At 39.8% G+C, this 19,217-nt stretch overlaps 1 protein-coding gene across 1 annotated transcript in view; it reads right to left on the bottom strand.

The window, feature by feature from the left end:
* Window positions 1-850: 850 nt before the first annotated feature.
* The window catches only part of gabrg3 (gamma-aminobutyric acid type A receptor subunit gamma3), a 41,041-nt gene continuing 22,674 nt past the window's right edge, over window positions 851-19,217 (bottom strand). Inside the window, exons 5-9 of the mRNA XM_023413307.2 lie at window positions 15,941-16,023; window positions 12,811-12,948; window positions 11,371-11,523; window positions 8,126-8,325; window positions 851-6,797 (exon numbers count right to left, since the gene is read on the bottom strand). Of these exons, the coding sequence (XP_023269075.1) occupies window positions 6,519-6,797; window positions 8,126-8,325; window positions 11,371-11,523; window positions 12,811-12,948; window positions 15,941-16,023 (853 nt within the window). The 3' untranslated portion in view covers window positions 851-6,518. The remainder of the gene's footprint in view (window positions 6,798-8,125; window positions 8,326-11,370; window positions 11,524-12,810; window positions 12,949-15,940; window positions 16,024-19,217) is intronic.

The following is a 19,217-nucleotide window of genomic DNA, read 5'->3' as shown; positions in this document are numbered from 1 at the left end:
ACCTCATGACTGCTTCTGCCTCAAGATTCATTTGACTTTTTATTTGTGCTGGTGCCCACAGCTTGAACAGACACACTGAGAAATGTAAAAGCAGCATTTATCTCCAGAAGCAGCAGCAAGAACTTACTGTCACACAAACCCCATTCTTACCCTCCTCAGTGCACTTTACAGGTATTTTCATTAGAACTATATTTCTACTTATTAATTGCGATTTAGACAAACTGACCTTTTTTTTTTTTTTTTTTTTAAACTTCCTCGTTCAGGGACTTTTTTTGTGGAGTTTTATATTCATGAATCGAACACTGAGCATATGAGGCTTATGAGTCTCATACTTTGCCTTTGTGGTGAAAGGACAAACACAATTCCATCATTTGTTTGTGGTGTGAGTAAACAGCTTTTCCAATGGACACACAATGATTTTACTGGTCTACTCCTGTAGGTTGAAAAACCTTTATTGAATTTCAGACATGTACAATTGAATTTGAAGAAAGACTGTAGTTCAATTTGCTTTGATTTTAAGTTGAAAAGAAAACTGTTCTGTTCCTTTTCTCCCGTAGGGTGACGGAAATGACATGAAACAAATAAAGGGTTTGAATATTTTTGCTCAGGTGCAACTATGGAGACTGGCGGTGATCTCATTTTTCTTTTGCAGGTTGTAGTTAGAAGTTCCCTAATATGTCCCATTATGCATTTCATCTTGTCCAGCAATTATTTTTGACAAAACACCAGAGGTGCACAAAGAGCAGCTGAGGTAAGACATTGTCTATTAGGAGGCACATTTTCTAATAAAACCCAATATAGCCTGAATTTAAACGCTTTTAAACAAATAACATTTGAAACGCAAGAGTGATCGATTGATTGCACTAATGTACATTTATTTAAAAAAACAAACCTTTATTTGATATTTTCTGGTCCTTGGTAGTAATGCCCATTTCAGATCCATAGGTATGAAAATAGCATGATAATCTGAAATGGACTGTAGATACTGAAGGAGCAATGTCATCAAAACAACCCCACTCACAGGACACCACGCTGTTGAGGCGTACAATCTCAACACTTGCACTTGACTGTACCACTGAGTAATGAAATATCTACCGTGTGTCACACTGAAGCAGAAAATATGGAAAAAAAAACCAAACAAAACAACACAAAAGCAGGAAAAGTGTACAGTTGCGTATTTTGTATACAGTAAGTTAGATAGCAGATAATACATGTCAACAGAAATATGATTCACCACTGCTGAAACACAACGCAGAGCGCAAACGTTCGGCTACAGAAGGAAAACCAGTGGTAGAAACACAGTGTGTGTCCAGCTGCAGAGACACGCGTCGGTCTCCAGCACACAGGAGCTGTCAGTTGGATTTCTGCCACAAATAGTACAACAGTGGATGAAATGACAAATACCATCTTTAAGCATTTCTAGGCTAATTATTTCTGTTACGCTCATAGTTTCCATTTAAATGACACTTCACTGTACTGCACTGAATACATGGAAGCTGGACTATTTTTTTTTTTTTTTTTTTTTTTTTAAACACAACAATTTCCTCAAACATGATTTCAACTATCAGAGAATAAACTGAAACAGAAATGTCTTTGGCTTATTCACACAATAATATTTACTGGATGTGGCTTAGAATCAGTGCAATCTGACTGAAGTGAGTTTATTGTACTTCAAGTCACCAAAATTGCACTAATACTCTGAAAACTCTCAGTTTAAGTGACAAAACTTTCAAATTCATAAAATACATTGCTTTCTTTGCAAGGGGTTTACATAGCACATTAGTGGCAGACCGATAAGTTTAATTTCTAAACTCCCCACCCACCTGCCCCATCAGCATAAAATCCTGCTGATCCTTGGCACAGATGACACGGTGCCCAGCGCTGGTTCACTGGTTCAGTCTGGAGCCACGAACATGCCCACATGATCCCGGGATCAAATCGCAGCCTGAATCTCTCCCTGTGTTTCTCCCGGTGTAATAATGAAAAATGTGAACTGTCCAGCTGGAAAAAACATGCTGCTTAAAATCAATACGGAAAGTAAATACGGGAAGGAGGGTGGAAATTTGGCTTTTTAAAACCTCAGACTTCTCGTCGGGAGCAGAGGGGACGACCAGTTTATCAGTTTAACACATCAGAGGCACATTCACTTCGTTTTGTCCGAATCTGACAACATGCGAAATCAAATCACTCATGAGGATCCATGAATGTTCTATGTAAATCCCTTATGTGCAGAGCAACACTTGCACTCAAATCTTTTTTTTTTCCAATTTAAAGGAGCTCTTTGTAAGTTTTGCTATTGCTACATTGCCAATGTTAGCATTAACAGCTGTTTACTTACCAGCCTCGGAATATACAAACATTTACATGCATTTACAAAACAAGAGGTTATAACACTCCCTCTGGGCAGTTTCACTTCTTCAGGAAAGCCAATTCTAAGTCATATAAATATGATCTTACTTGAAAATTTGATAGTAATGATCTTTGCAAACTGCCATGGAGCCATGTTCACGATAACTCTTGACCTTTTACGCCTCAGTTTTATTTAGTTAAGTGTTGCAGGAACTGTCTTGTGTCTGTTGCAGTTGTGTGTTTTAGACTCTGTTTAGTCGACAGTCAGTATGATTTCAATAGTCGGGGCCCATTTGGCAGAATACAAACTTACAAATGAATGTGACGTGACTCAGCTGGTGAGGAAACCAGCATGAGATCTGTCGTACAGTATACCGCCACAAAAAGTGCGTGTTCTTGGAACTTAAATCACTTTTTTACACCAACATGGAAATGCAAGAGTTATTGTAAAGTATAGCACCACTCAGAATACCTTATTGCATTTCCCTTCAACTGTTAGGAGAAGGGAGTCGGAACACTAACATCTGGGCTCAACAGAGTAATGAATCAACAAGCCCTGCAAAAATGTGCTATAAAACAACAGGTTTGCATTCACACTGTGGCCAACAAAATGCCACATGTGGCAGATTAACTTCTGTGTTTGTTATAAAGTATGGTAACTGGTATAAATGCCAAACAACAGAACCAAAAAGACAGTCAGAAGAGCTGCTGTCAGTGTTTGCTGAGGAGACGTGATGAGCATGTGCACTTACATATGTGGCTGCATCCATTTTCATTCAGTATCTTGTTTGTCTTGTTTGCAGGCACAGTAGGTGGCACTTTACACCAGTGCTGGCGGAGTTTACTGTTTTTCTCCTAGTGGAAATAATGAGCGTCGAGTTTCACTTCTAGTGCAGACTGCCACAGTGTGAACGCAGCATCAACCCTGGCAGTCCCTAAATACACCACATTTCAAAAGCCAACATTATCTACATATAATACATTTCTTTTTCTTCTAAAGGTTTCTACCACCACACTATACTGTGTGTGCAGTATCAAAAACATATTAATATAGCTGTTTTAGGGTTGTTCAAACTTGCCTGAAAACATGAGTGACTGGGCACATATGTGAAATATTTGGCACATATATTGCAAATATAATAAAAAGAAAACAGCTCAAAAAAGGGATATAAAAAGTCCCACTTAAGTTACTGCCCAAGGCATAGAAGTAGCCTTCGCTGCAGTGAGGTCTTCACCATGCTGAGGTTATTATCAGAGGTAAATATGTATTTCTGTTGTTCATCTCAGCTCTGGGAGGGCTACACTAAGGCAATTCAACGGTTGCTAATGCCAAGTCTAAACACAGGGAAATCAAATTATGATACTGACAGTCCATATTAAAACTATGATTCTATTTCCCAACGTGTTACAGCTTCTTCAGGATAATGTTTAATTGTCTATTGCATGCAAACAAGAGTCAACGGCTAAACAGAGATGAGTGAACCTAACGAGTGGGATTATTATATTTGTGCCTAAAGTAATGTACAAATAACGCCCGTTATGTTTAATTCGTGGCATCCCATTCTCCAACTGTGTTAGGAAAAGAACTGTAGGGTTGTTGTTAGTTTAACAGCTGAAAGAAGAGACAATTCTTTTTATTATTCACTTTATATACTGTGTGCTAAGAGCTCTGGCAAGAAGAGGCTGCTGTGCAACACCAATACACGTTGTGAGTATGTCTATCATCTAGAAAAATAACACTTAATATGCATCTTTTGTGAAAGGCCCCAATCTGTAACAATGCACATGGTAAACAAAAACTCATTTGTTATGTCTACTCTCTGCAATTATATTTAACCCCTAAAAATGTAAGCATTCCCGTAAAGAGAACAAGACTTGGGGTAAACATATGTATAGGTGTGTGCAGGTAAAATCAAATCGTATCACAGTCCAGAGCAGAGTGTCTTTACTCGTCCAATCAAGTACCTTGTCCTTTCCTCATGCGGATAACATGGGGGATGTGTTCATACACAACTAAACAAATAGTTAAATGTTAATTTAACATGCCAGAGATTTAAATCCCCCTTTCAGTACCATGGATAGCGCCAATTGGGCAGCTGTTCCAAAACAATTATTTTTAAAAATAATCTCACAATGCAATAGCATAATGTTCTGAGACTGTCCCGTAGTCTATCCTGACTGGTCATCGGGAGCTCCAGGTGAAATCCCGGTTGGCCGCCACATTGGTGAACTGGTCAGAAAATCAGAAACATCAGCGACTGGAAATGAGACAATACGTTAGCCATTCCCAATTTAGGGGCCGCATGCTTTGGAGGCTGCATTTGAAGAGCGATTGCATCACAGCGGCGTAACTAGGTTGTCCCATTTCACGGCCCAACCTATCCCAAGATTCATTGCGTCTTGATAATGAATTATATAGCAGCAAACAACAGCAGGGATAGAGTATTGGGTTTCAGCTCAGTTCAACAGCTACGGTACAACTGTTAAAACCAAGGGCCTTAAAATCTCAAGTTGTTGTGAAAAAAAAGTTACGTGTTGTCAAGGGGCCACAACTTAAAACACCACGTCCTCTGAAGGACGGTGCCCTTGAATTCGGACACAGCTGCTTACTGCAGCACGTCAGCCCAGAAATAAAAGTCCTGTTATGAAATAAAGGGTTTCTGTCCACTGAAACGCTAGAGGGCTTTTAATTTGAAACAGTTACAGGAAGTTTTGAGTCTTGGTTATGCAGGGCAAACAGGTGCAGACCAATAGCAATCAAGGCCAGTTACCTACTGCAGTTGGGGTAACTAAAGGTCACGGTCACTATGCGAGGAAATACAGTTGTTGAAAACTGTTGTGGATCCTCTGTAAATGGCCCATGACCACGTCACAGAAACTGTTAGCGCCAAATCATTTTGAAAGAGCAACAGCCAATGGGAAAAGTCCAACACTCGGCGGTGTAACTTCATCACTCACTCAGTCCTTTATATATGACTCCTATCAAAACAATAATACTCATTGATCTCATTTCACATTTCATTTCATTGGAAAATACGTGACGATGAGAAGATTGATTCTCATATCTGAATGCTAAATATGAAGCTACAACCAGCAGGTGGTTAGCTTAGCATAAAGTCTTAAAACAGGGGCAAATAGTTAGCTTTGCTCTGTCCAAGTAAAAAAATAAAGCCAACTAATACATCACAGCTTGTTTGTTTACAACCCTTACAATATCCCAACTACTAGTACATAAACTTTCCGTCTTTATGCTAAGCTAAGCTAACCGGCTGCTGGCTTCAGCTTCTTTTTAGCATTCAGACACGAAAGTCACATCAATCTTAGTATTAACAGAGTGGCATCAAATATCTTAAAACTATTCTTTAAAAATATGATCTGTGCTCAATTATCAAATTATTAAAGGGACTTTCCCATCATTTTATTTCCCAGTGTACACACCAAAGATCCCCTAATGAAAGATCTGTCCCTGTTCAAACAAAAACTTATCTAAATTACAAAGAACCATTAGAATAATTGACTTCATGCCCTAAAACGTAGAGAAATATGCTAATAAAGCACAAATTATTACTTCTGCTGTAAGGCTATTCAGATCTTTCTTCCCTGGAAACCAATTTATTTACTGAAACTTATAAGGGGCACTAATCGTGCTGCAAGCCAGAGGAATGAGTCACGCCTAATGGCCGAAAGTGAGTATGAAGCGATAGGAACCTAATGATTCTTCATGTGGTTGTTAACAACAAACGCCTGTTGTATAAATGTAACTCAAAGCTCTGAATGAGAGCAGCCATAATCAGTCAAAGCCAGGCTCTTGTATTTTTTTTTATAAATCATTTTTCCCTGATTATTGTAGCAGATACTATCTACCCCTCCAGAGGAAGGCACTATGAATGGTTTGAATGTCCTTGGATTTTCATCAACTGGATTTGACTGATGGCTGGATAATAACGCGCCTGTACATTCCCTACATCTCAAGTCATCCTCCTGATTGAGAAGTTTTGGGGTAACAGTACAAAGCACATTTCTGTCTTTTGTCTATGTATTGTCACTAGCACGCAGTCCATCCTGTCCTCCCTGCTCGGCACAGGCTCATCTCCAGGTCACTGAGTTTATTTGGCGTTACCTTTTTAAACTTGTTGTGCTGTCCTCCTTTTGAAACCTCCTGCAGCGTGCTAAAGGTAGAGATAGCCCACCCAGTAGACCACGTTGAACAGTAAGAAGGAGGTGGGAAAAAAGACGCGTGAATATGCGTCCAGTTCAAGTAGATCTATGTGGACGCGTCCTTTTCTCCAGGCGCCTTCTTTACACTCCTCAAAGCAGCAGAAGAAGCTCTGACAGTCTTTTCCATCCAGACACTCGTAGACACAAGCGTCCTCAAAGTCCTGCCAGTACATGGAGTTGTTTAAAGCGATGACGGTGTGTGGAGGTCGCACATCCAGGACAGAGTAGTTCTGAGAAGAGGAAGAGACATACAGAAGCACAGGAAACAAAACTGATTTAATTTCTTTCCCTGGTGGAGACTGGATCGTTTATAGGGATTCTTTAAGGGGGAACTTGAAGGCTGTTGACACATGAAAATCGTACCTGTGCATCCATCTATTTCATTTGTATCAAGGGTTCTACCTGTCGATATTTTATCTAACCCAACACCTAAAAAATGAAAGATGCACACCAGCAATTTGGTGCCAAACCTCCATAAAGGTGACTCACAAACGAGAGATTATAAAAAGAATGATCAAAATTCATGTTTCAATTCTGTCCTGCAGATATTCATTATCTTCCATGTATTTTCCTTGTAACATGCATCATTCAACTTGTCCTTAACGTGCATGACGGACGAACTGAAGCATGAATGTCGGGTATGATCTCTTCTCTGGGCCGGTTCAGAGGATCTACAGGGCTACACTGACATGTGTTTCATCTACTGGTGTAGTCCTGCACAGTATAAAAGTATATAAATAGAATAAATTGAGGCAAAGAAACATTTTTTAAACAGGAAACACTACACACCTGATATTCTGTCTGTAATCATGTTCATGCATAAATAAACTGCACCTCTCTTAGTCAAGATTATTTATTTTATTTACATTTTTGCAGCATTAATACATCAGATACATGAAAATTAGGCCAGAATATCCTGAGTACTGCACACATGTAAATAAAGTATTTTAGATATTAACCACCGTCCTCTGAAGGTGCGCACGGCAGGGCAAAGTAAAGCTTCTCGATCTGCCATTAAACACATAAATCCTGCATCGATTGTTAATTTAATGCAAACACGAACACAAACACTATTTTATTTAGGATGGTGGTATGACTTATCTTAACTGTATTTCATTTTTAACACAATGAAATAAGCTAAATGAGCTAATTTCATGCTAACATCGGTCACTGTTCAGTCTGCAGTGCATTGTAGAGACTGGAACGATGGTTTTATGGACAGAACATGAGGTGACAGTCTGAGCTCCCGTCCCTCAGATGTTGACGGGCTACAGACGAACTGTTTGTCTCGTTGAGACTGATGCAGTGTCCCTTAAAATAGTAACAGTCTCATCAGAGCAGCGTAAAAGGGGCAGCATCACATCATCTCAACCCTGAAAGGTTTTTTCACTTCCATCTTGTGATAACACAGAGATCTACTCTTTGTGTGTGACAGTAATCCTGACATCGACTCAATCTACTTTTGATCATTTTCTTACAAGTTCACTAAGGGTGATTTTAAGGAAAAACTGCTGCGGGAATAATAGATCTGTATAAAACTGATTGAAGGCAAACTTACTGATCTTTTATGTTCCATGCAGCTGGGTCTTCTGGTGCTGTACGAGTAGTAATTTAATGTTGCGTATTCCATCAGAGCGGCAAAGACGAACAGGAAGCAGACGGTGACGAAAAGGTCCATGGCGGTGACGTAAGACACTCGGGGTAGTGACGTCCTGGCCACGGTGCTGAGAGTCGTCATAGTCAGCACTGTGGTTATACCTGAAGGTCAGAGGAAAGGACAAACTCATGCGAGGAACTGCTGACACAGTAATGGAAAAGGTTTGTGCTGGATCTATTTTCAGTTTGATCGTGACACTGAACTGTATTTAAAGGTCATATTTGTATGTTTTCCTCTGCCTGAAGAAGCTCATAGTTCATTAATAGCAACACCACACTCCTCTGAATGATTCTGCTCACTGTGTTTGATGTAACATTTGTCCCCTTTGAGATTTAAATCTCCGGAGAGCGTGCACAAAGAACGCACAAAATAAAATCTTGTCACTCGTTTGAGTGCAAAATCAAACTTGACTTGAGTGCTCAAAATGGATGAGGATGAGGATTACACAAACCTAATGGATCCGGGTCAGTCGAGGCATTGACAGGTCTGCGTTGTGTTTGACTCAAGATCATTCATCATCACTTTAAAACTCTGGAGCTCATCACACAACAGGAGATACAACCATACATACAGCTGTCTTACTGAGGATTAAAGATAATAAAATAAATCAGCACTTGAGATGAAAAGACGTGTTTGGGATTGTTTGGCCTTGGTGGACGTGTGTTCCTCTACTCAATGTCATTATAGTTTGAAATGTGCAAAATAACAGAATGTGTACAATCCCATCAGAGAGAGATGATGCCACGTACAACTACAACTATGTGTACACGGAAAACCAGAAGTGTTCATTCCACATTCTTTTCATCAGAATTATAAAAGCCGTGCGTACGCATGGTTCTTCTTTATAAATCTCACTCACTGAGAAGAATTGGGCACATGTGCATAAGTTTCATTTCCACTCCCATAATTAGCCATAAATGGATGAAGACACTCCCTCAATCAGTTTGTATAAATAAAACACTGTCTGTGCCACAAGTGATCAGACACCGACAAGAAAGACGAGGAAGAAGAAGAATTTCACTGATTGTGAAACCGAGGTGAAAACGCGCATCACTTTACTTTAGTACAAAGTCGTGTTTCTACTATATCGGACTATAGAGTCTTTATGAGGCTCCACAGGCTCTAACACTGTGATTAGTCAATATCAAAACAGTATGAAACAGTTCACAGAAAGATTCACAAAAAATAATGAGAATATTAAACGATGCTGAAGGAAACGTTGAGCACAAACGCAAATTATTTCTGTTCATAGATTGTAAAATTGTTATTGCTTTGTAAACAGCTAAACTTATAATGATAAGAATGAACGAAGCTCTGTGAGGTTGTCTTGGTTTATTTTGTATTTTCACTTCACTGTGACTTGGATCGCTTTGGAAAACATTGTGTTTATAAAAAACAATTTAAGTACAGGAAATGGCGTACATGTGGTTTTTGTATGTATGTCCAGAAAATTTTAAAACAACCTGAATGGGAAAAATTCTAAAAACTTCTTTTTGCAGTGACCAGTATGAATATTTTATCATAACAGATTTGAAAACAAACAAAAAACGAGAATTTAAGATACATTATAATATACAATTTCTATTTGCTTTGCCTAATAGAACATTTTAATTTTTATTCCAGTTGCTATTCCAGACAGCTGTGACAGTGAACCGAAACACTGAAGTGTCAGTCCATGAAACCAAAACTGTGAGCACAGTCCTCTGATCCTGGAAATTTGGGGATTTGGTAGAACTGCAGGGAGCAGTTGATATAAAAGTACTGATCAGTGCAGCTTTAAGTTTCCCGCATTTATGGTGAAAATAACTTTAACTTAACAGTGGCACCTAGCTGTAAAGTTAGAAGCCAATAATTGGATTTTGACAAACAGAAAGACGTTGATTGATTGACAGACATGACAAAAAAAAAAGAGCAGGCACCACAGTATAATTTCATTCTCCCCTCTCTCCCTCCTCCATCAGCATTATAGAGATAAGAAAAAAAACAAAACATCTGCCACTGTTTCACCGAGGTTGCCATGGTAACAAGCCGGTCTCATCTATTTCAGGCGGACATCTCACACTTTTCCTTTAGCCTCTGCTTGCCACAGTGATTACCCTTACCTGCCTTCTGCTGATGCCGTGGCACACATCCTGTAGTTTCTGCTCTCGACAACAGAGCGAGCAGGTTTGCAGAGAGGGAAACTCTCAAACGCATTTATCTTCACTGACGGCTCAATCTGGATGAAATTGTTGTTGAGGCTCGGTATAAAATGTGTGAAACATACTGTGGATGGTTCAAGGCCCAACGTATGTGATGGCTTTCCCACAAAAAAAAAAAAAAAGTGTGTGTGCTATCTTGCTACAGGGCTAAGTCAGTATGTAGTAGTTAGTAATCTATTTGTTATTTTGGCTGAAAGCTGAAGTCAAAGGTTTGCTGCCCTCGGCTGACTCACCCTGATCCATTTCCACATGTGAAGTGCTTCATCTTTACTCCCACACTTGCCCCTGCACCTTTACAATCAGTTCTCTCTCCAGATCTGCATGCAATTGATCCAGATGCTTTTTAATAAAACGTAACTGATTAATATCGCTCGTTATTCATTTACTACGTCTGTCCCTTTCATCCGTGGAGAACGCACAGGATCGAGTCGACAACACAAGCAGCAGGACACAGCGGCTCACCGTTGAGAGGGTGCAACGCATTAGTTGTTTCCATTAAGGGGTGCGTACAAGTCGTGCATCCATACAAATTATTACAGAGCCAAAAATATAAATTCTTAGATTCTTCTTAAGTCTAAAACCTCATTCAAACATGTGAATGACGGATAAAATGTAAACAGACAGAAAAAAAAGAAAGAAAAAAAAAAAGACTGAAATCAATTACCTTCACCAAAATGCTCCACAGGACTGCAACAACAAAAATAGAGAGTGTGTTCAAAGGAGGGAAAAAGCACAACAAAACAGAAGAAGCAGATGGAGCGACTCAAGTTAAGTGGCGAACAAATATCCACGTAGGGCAGATAACATCACGCAAAGATTCAAATGCACATTCAAAGCCAAAACACGATTAAAATGTGAAAATGGAAACTCAAAAGTTGGACTCTCAGACACACACACACACGCTCTTGTCGCAGTTTGGATACAGCTGCTGGAAGTCCACGGTACCTAAAGCAGTTCTGGCTGGTGTGGCGTCTTTTTTGATCCAGAAGGAAACCCAGGACAGGACCACGGTGAGGATGCAGGGGATGTAAGTCTGGATGGTGAAGTAACCCATTCTCCTGCTCAGGTCAAAGTACACCGTCATCACCACATAGTCCCCTGTGTAAATGACAACAGAGCTCCATGTGAAACTTTACACACACACACACACACACACACACACACACACACACACGTCTGAGTTATTAATTAATTAAGTACTTATCTAATTCATATTCATTATGAAGGATTAAGTGTGTACTGACGGTATTAATCCACTGTATATACTGAAATAAACTTCCTCACCCTCATGACAAATAAGCAAGATCCATGAGCTGATGAAGCCCATGAGTTGAGGCTGAAAGCTCCTCAATCGAGCGAGTGAACCTTGAGGTTTCTGGTCAAACTACTACCTCCAAAGGTGAAGAGGGACACTGTGTGAGCTTGTGTCATTACATACGATTACAGTTGTGTTAGGTGTTGCGTGTATTCGGATGAGACGCCGACGACCATAAGACAAGACGTGCCACACGGGCCCAGCGGGTTAAAGCTCAGTCCTGCATGTGGTTTCCACTGGTTTCCAGTGTAAAGGTTCGGATTCATGAGAAGTCCTGTATGCAAATGATGTATAACATTTCTAAAAATACAAAGAGCCGAGTCACAAACAGCTTCCTCTCTTATAACCCGTTTCTCTTTCTGCAGCTGGTTTCAGTTATTATTGTTATTATTACTCTTAGGAAAACCAAACTGCATTTCAGATATGGATGGTATAAATTGTAGAAATCGATCCACAGGGAAACTTTCTCACGCTCTAACAAGTTATGTTTTTGATGCGCACAATAATTGAAAATCCACACGTGGTCACTTTGTTTATTCCAAAGACGTTTCACTCAACACGTTGACGTTATAATCTCTACGATGTTCATAAAGTCAGAGCCAGTTTCTGATACAATATTTACATTGTAATTGCCTCTATATATTACATTGTAGTTTTCATTGTTGACGGCGCCGTCTGCCGCTCCGCACTGGCTTCAAATCACACAAGGGATTCACAGGAAACTTAGCGATACTGTTTTTACATCGGTGACATCGGCCTGTTCACTCTCCATAAGCGCATGTGAAACAGTCCACAAAGAATTCACTGTGCAAAACAAATGAAATCAGATTGTGGCCGGTAGCAGCGCGTTGGCAGGGAAGTTCCTTCTCTTGGAACCAGTTTGGCTGCACATCTGTGTCAGACCTTTTTAGAAACTTGTTGCACAATAAAGGAGTGAATGAATGAATGAATGAATGAATAATAATGAACTGAAACTAATGCTGCTTCTTATCTTAGCTGTGCTGATGCCGAATATCAACACGTTTCCAGCTTATTAGCAACATGTTTGCAAATGACACAGAGCTTCTTACCTGCTGTGGTCTTTATAATGTCTGTCGTGTTTCTCAGGCCCATAAAATCAAACTGGTAGAGACGCCAGGACTTCTGGTCAGCCGCCTCCACAGAGTTCTTCCTCCACTTGTAAATCATCTCATCTCGTGGGTATCCATCTGCAATTACACAGAGCGTGTGTGTGTGTGTGTGTGTGTGTGTGCGTGTGACCCCTGGTGCTGCATGGCACATCCTAATGATGGATACCCAGTACAGACAGACCCAGGGCCACCCAGAGCAACATTTGCGTCGTGCTGGAGGCTGGCTAATGAAAAGACAGTCTGGAATGAAGACAGAGGCAGAAGGAAAGTAGATTAAATGAAAGCTTTGGTTCAATAATGTACTGAATCCATCTTGATGTTGGGCCTGACCTTCACATGATGTGCACAGAGCCTGGGAGTGCTTTTACAATCGATCATGTGAGGTTAATGATGGGTTAATGATGCCATTTCTGCTTTGGTGTCGCACTTTCCTGAGTCTTTCCGGTCTTAAACAGACACATAATCATTTCGAGTAGAAAAGCTAACAAAGTTATGATCTTGGCTGATAGCAATTTGAATAGAACTTGTAATAGGCTTTCAATTAAGAAAAACATTAACTGTGAGGAAGATGTTACCCAAACTACTAATTGTTTTCAAACATGCTTGATGAATTCGTTCCATTAACATTTGCCACACTTCCCTCGTTTGCTATTAATGGCGTCATTAAAGATTCAGCAGTTGCTACTCGAATTCAAAATGCTCAGAAAATAATAGTTTACTGTCGACAGCAGCTCTTACACCGAGCAAACGTTTATGAATGGCAACAATGCCTCGGTAATATTCTGTAAGACATTTGCATAAAACATCAGTAATGGGCTCACGGCACGATTCATGATGCATTCATGAGCTAACCACATTCATAAAATGAAATAAACGTTAGCTTAACAGAAAGAGACAATTCTTTTCAGAATAAAAGCAGTGTTTTACACTTACCTACTAGACAACAGGTAGAAACTTAGCAATATGGTTTATAGCTATACTTTTAATATCTCTGGTCATATTTGGCCATTTTGTTTAATGCTGAAAAACAATAAACAGGGCTGATTGATTTTTGCATCAGGTGTTTAATTTACTGAGCTAGCTAGCAACTAACATCTGGTTAACATCATCTGTAAATGATTATTGTTATCATGTATTATTATCACGAACATATTGATATCCCAAAATGAAAATACACATATAAACAATGATTTTTATTTTTATCAAATTACGTTCATACTGGCCATCAAGAAATCCCTTCCCAATGTAAGTGACAGGGACAAAGTTCACAGGCCGCCTTCAGTGTAGAAAATGTCTTCCTAAGTTTTATCTGAAGTTATAAGTTCTTTAACAGTTTAACATTGCACTTGCTTATTTTACTGGGGGGGGGGGGGGGGGGGGGCGGGGTGAACACCATTCTTCCAAGAGATATTCTTTGATTTGGTGTTATGGCGGTGGTGGTGGCGGAGAGCGCTGTCTAACACGTCGGTACAAAATCTCCCACAGGTGTTCAACATGGGTTGAAGATCAGGTCACTGTGAAGGCACTGACCCCTCGTGCCTTATAGGGGGGGGGGGCATCGTCATTTAGTTTCTCCATTAATTTCTCACCTGTCTGTAGATACTCACCTGATCTGAAGAACTCCGACTGCTGAAACCTCAGTGCCATGAAATACATTAGGAAGCGTCTCTTTGTGGCCAGTACGGACAGGAAGTATGACTACAGCTCATAAAACCTGCTTCAGTGTTCACACTGGAACTTGACATGTTTGTTTCGAGACGGACTCTGTGACTGTTTCTTCAACTTTTGATTGCCTGTGTATTTTCTGTGAAGTTGTGAAAAACTGCAAGTTCTGATCAGTATCCGATACACAGACACATGAAATCTGTTTTTCCCTCTCACAGTCTGTTGTACTAAAGCTCCCGTAACTGCACTTTAATCATCTGCATGTTTTTGTCAGTTATCTATTTAAAAAAAGAAAAATAGGCCAGTGGCTCAGTTTGGCAATTTCAGCAGAAGTATCAAGTGTAAAAGGGATTTTCACGACCGTGCAATGGAGAGATTCATTTGCAGCAGCAGGAAATTGGATAGCTCTCAGTAATGACCTGGAAATGAAAAGGTCTGATTGTCCAAAAATGAGTAATACTGAGTACACAGCCTTATGTCACTGAGAGATACAAAGTTCCACTTCAAAATGTACAGTGATGGAGATGTGTGTGTCTCTAGCAAGAACTGAGCCAAATACATTATTCAAAAAACAAGACTGTAACAAGTAGTTAGAGAGTGTGAGTTAGACAGCATGTATTTCAGATTAATATTTGTGTTCATTATAAATATTTTATCCAGTCACAGGTGCTGCAAAGACAATGTGGCAGGAACAGCTGCAACATGGTGAGTCAAACTTTCCTTTAGCAAAGTCTCTAAAGTGTTAAAGTGCAGTGGAATAGTTTTTACACTGCTGTAAACGATTCTGGATCGAGACTCTTGAAAACAAATACACCCCTCCCTTCAATGCTGCTTCAGAAGCTCCGCCTCCCAAATTCATGGATGCGCATTGCCAAGGCAAAGACACAATGGCGGAAACCAGAGCGTCTTTATAATATAAAATGTGAAATGAAATGACATGAACACAAACACGGCATCCAAAACACAACAGAGTAAAAACTAGCAAGAGTTAGTTGTTTAGATTGTTTTTACAAAACTACGGTAACAAGAGGAGAGGACTGGTTTGTAGCTAAGCTAACGAAGAAGGTAACGTTACCTGGCAAACACACACAACACAACCTAATATAGAAACGTGCTGCGAGTAGCACAGACAACAACGGACGAACAACAGGTTCAGGTACATCCAAGTGCAAACACACTTCCGTTGTGTTGTGTTTGCAGTGTGTTTGTGTATGTTGTTGTGTTGTGAGTATTTGCAGCACGTGTAGTGTCAAACTCATGAAGCTGTTTCCTGAATTTGCTTTTGTGTTTCATCTATTTGCATGCGTACATATATAGATTATGAGAAAATGGGCCCCTGCACACAGACATGTAAAAGCCCCACCCCCTCATACGGAGAGCAGGGCGGCGTGGAAGGCGTACTCACAGCTGGAGAAGATGAGCGGACAGGAGTGCTCATCCATCGGAAAGTTGTGCAGCTGCAGCTGGCATTCTGCATTTATCGTCAGCCTGCAAAGAAAAGAGTGAATCTTTACTGATGCGCTGCTGCATGTAAGTCATTTAATGTGTAACTAAAAGGTTTGTCTTCATTTTATCCGAACTGTCAAAGTGTCATACCTTTAAGATTTATTTGCATTGGCCTCACACAGTTCAAATAATGGGACATTAACGTGAGCATGTCCTAAAGGGGGTTGGGGAGAATTCCCTTCAATAAATGTCACAGACGCTTTAACCTCAGATAGAAAACATCACACTCAAATATCTGACCGTTGATCCGCTTCTATCTGTGATGTGCATATTACAGCTGAAACCACTGCTGCATTAACCACTTAGTCAATCAACAGAAAATGAAATAGAGCTGTCGAAGGTGTTGACCACGAGTAGAGCTTTGAAGCTGTGTCTTGATGAGTGAGTTTCCGTGTTTTGTTTGGATTTTGTAGATGTTCGTAGATGTTGTCCCCACACCGCTGATCGACAGGTGGGGGAAATAAGGTAAATACCTTCCTGCAACATCGTTTCTACACACTGCATTAAACGACAGTCATTATGTTGTAGCCCGTTGTAAATATCACATGTAGGTTCTGTGAGCTAAAAGCTAGCGGGACCACAAACAACCTGCAGATGCAGTTATGAAGCTAAAATGTTGCTGATCTTCAATTAAAAACCAGTTTATGAAGCAAGTATCTCAGGGGGAAAAGAAGCTACAGGAAGCGTTGAGGTACAAATCATCCGACTGAAAAAAACAATCGAGACAGAAAAAACAAAGTGTGTTGAAAGCAGCGTTCTAGTTTGGTATGGGCTGCATTTTTATTAAAAATGAATGTGCAAAAAAAATGAAGCTCCCTCATTTGTTTGAATGGAGCCAATCAGAATGTGGCTCTACTTCTGCTGCAACTGGCAGCGTCCAATCAGAAACCTGCAGATACCTGAGTTTTGGAGAAGCCTTTACATTCACAAATCTGTTACTCAAACTGGAGATTTTGTACTTTTTGTTTTGCGCTAATTAGCACACATTAGCAATGATACATTAACATGCTAAACTAAGATGGTGAACGCAGTAAACATTGACATCAGCATTGTTGTTGTGAGTATGTTAGCCTGCCAACGTTAGCATTTAGCTCAAAGTAACGCTGTACCTTCACAGATGTGCTAGCATTGTCTGCTGAGCTACAAGTGAAAGATAAAATCCACATCAACAGTTCCAAGGAAATTAGAATAATAATTTAATGTAATGTTCAGGAATCGACACAGAAAAACAAAAGAAGAAAAGGGAGGGAAAAAAAATCTCTGTAGTTGTGGTACGGTGTTTGAACCTCATTAAAACATGGAATTCGGACAATACTATGAATGTGGGTGAGGCACAGATATCACAAAATGTCATCTCTGATTACTCCGGCCAAGCCGATGCAAAATTAATGCCAAATGACATTTCATTCTCTTTCTCTCAGTCATCTACGGATATTACTCCTCAAAGTTTGCGTGCTCCTGAAGAATCTATATCAGTGGAAGTGTGTGAGGGAGTGAGGGAGGATCTGCCTGGGTTTTGTTTGTGACTTCACTTGTTCCACATTTGTGTCCTTGCAGAAACGTTACAGTCCCTCAGCTCCAACACCAAGTAATACAGATCCCACATGCACAACACAGTCTTCACGGTAAAGTCATAACTAACGGTATCAGTTAAAGATCAGGACATGTCTTAACATTCAAACATAAGGACTGCCAAAAAGAATGAGGACAGTCGAAAGATGCTCATTACTGAAGGAGCACTTTAAACTAATGTGGAGTGCTCCAATTACAAAGAGTGCTTCGGGGCACGTGGGTGGCTGCCTCAGTTAATTGGTCTTGAAGCTTGAGCAGGCAGTTTGCTCTTACAATTGATAATAACAGGGGCTAATTGCTTTGTGGTGCTCTTTTTAGGGAGTGTTTGCATCATAAATTGTCTTACATACATTTCTTAGTGAATAAGGATAACACTGCTCGAGTCTCAGACAATATAAATGGATTGGTTGATTGATAAATCTCATTGGTTCCCGTGGTGGTGGTGGTGGTGGTGGTGGTGGTGACTGTATATAGACTGTATATATGAATATGGTTACACTACTTACACGTTTATGGAGCCAAAAAAAATCCTATTTAAGAATGTAATTATTTCAAGTCTCGTTATTCTCCCCAACCCATAATAACCCATGGCTGTTTCCGTACTGTATATTAACACTACAGATTAGATACTTCTGCAATTAGTTCACAAGAAATGTATTTTATCTTGCACAAATAGAAAATGACAAGACTAGAAATGTGTATATTGAAATATAAATCACTGTTTTTAACTTGATCTTTTGTTTTCTATGACGTGTCTGGACTTACTCCGTCACTGTGATATAAAACATGAGATATAAAAATAGAATATAGGAAGAAAGACTATACTAAAGGGTAAGACACTCTCTGTGACTGCCGCAGCTCACACACACATTATGCTATCTGGATTGTGTTTGAAGTATACCTCATTATTCTGGCTGATATTTTTACAGTACGTCTAAACAACTAATTGCGACTCAAAAACCTATCCACATCATTGTTCTCAAATTTATGGGGCTGAACAAACAGACCTGAGGCCAGGTGTATAAATGCTGCGTATATGTATGTGGTGCATATCTAATTTCCCATGGGTAAACTGCTCTTTATAAAAACTGATTCTGCAGTGAGAGTGTGAGAAACTCAGAGATACTTCAGACCACGTTCGCACAAATGTTTCCAGAGTAATCCCTCGGTCACACGATAAGTTGGTGATGGAGCAAGTACAGGCGAGAAACAGCTAATAATAAATTGTTATTCGATTAGGTTGTCAGCCAGTTTCACCGGTTGTATGATTTTATATAATCATTTTTAACCTGTGAAACGTCTATCACATGCACATTCATTTCTTTTGTATGATCAATAACTTTGTAAAGACCTGGGCACTTTGAACTAGAGCTGCAACTGATGACTATTTTCACTTTTGATTAACTTCATTCTCATTATTTTCCAGATTACTCAAATTAACTGTTTTGTCAATAAAAGGCAAGAAAATTGTGAAAAATTCTCGTTATAATTTCCCAAAGCCCAAAAGTTTTCTCTAAGTTGCTTGTTGTATTTGACCCACAGCTGAAACTGCATCGATTCTTCTGCTGGTCTTTTCACTGGCTGCGTTTCCATTAACCTACTTA

The sequence above is a fragment of the Seriola lalandi genome, unplaced genomic scaffold, assembly GCF_002814215.2.
Source record: "Seriola lalandi dorsalis isolate HSWRI2012SDOR001 ecotype SW California unplaced genomic scaffold, Sedor1 jcf7180002054511, whole genome shotgun sequence".
Taxonomy (NCBI): Eukaryota; Metazoa; Chordata; class Actinopteri; order Carangiformes; family Carangidae; genus Seriola; species Seriola lalandi.
The sequence above is the reverse complement of the archived record's forward strand: the minus strand, read 5'-3'. Positions and strand labels throughout refer to the sequence as shown.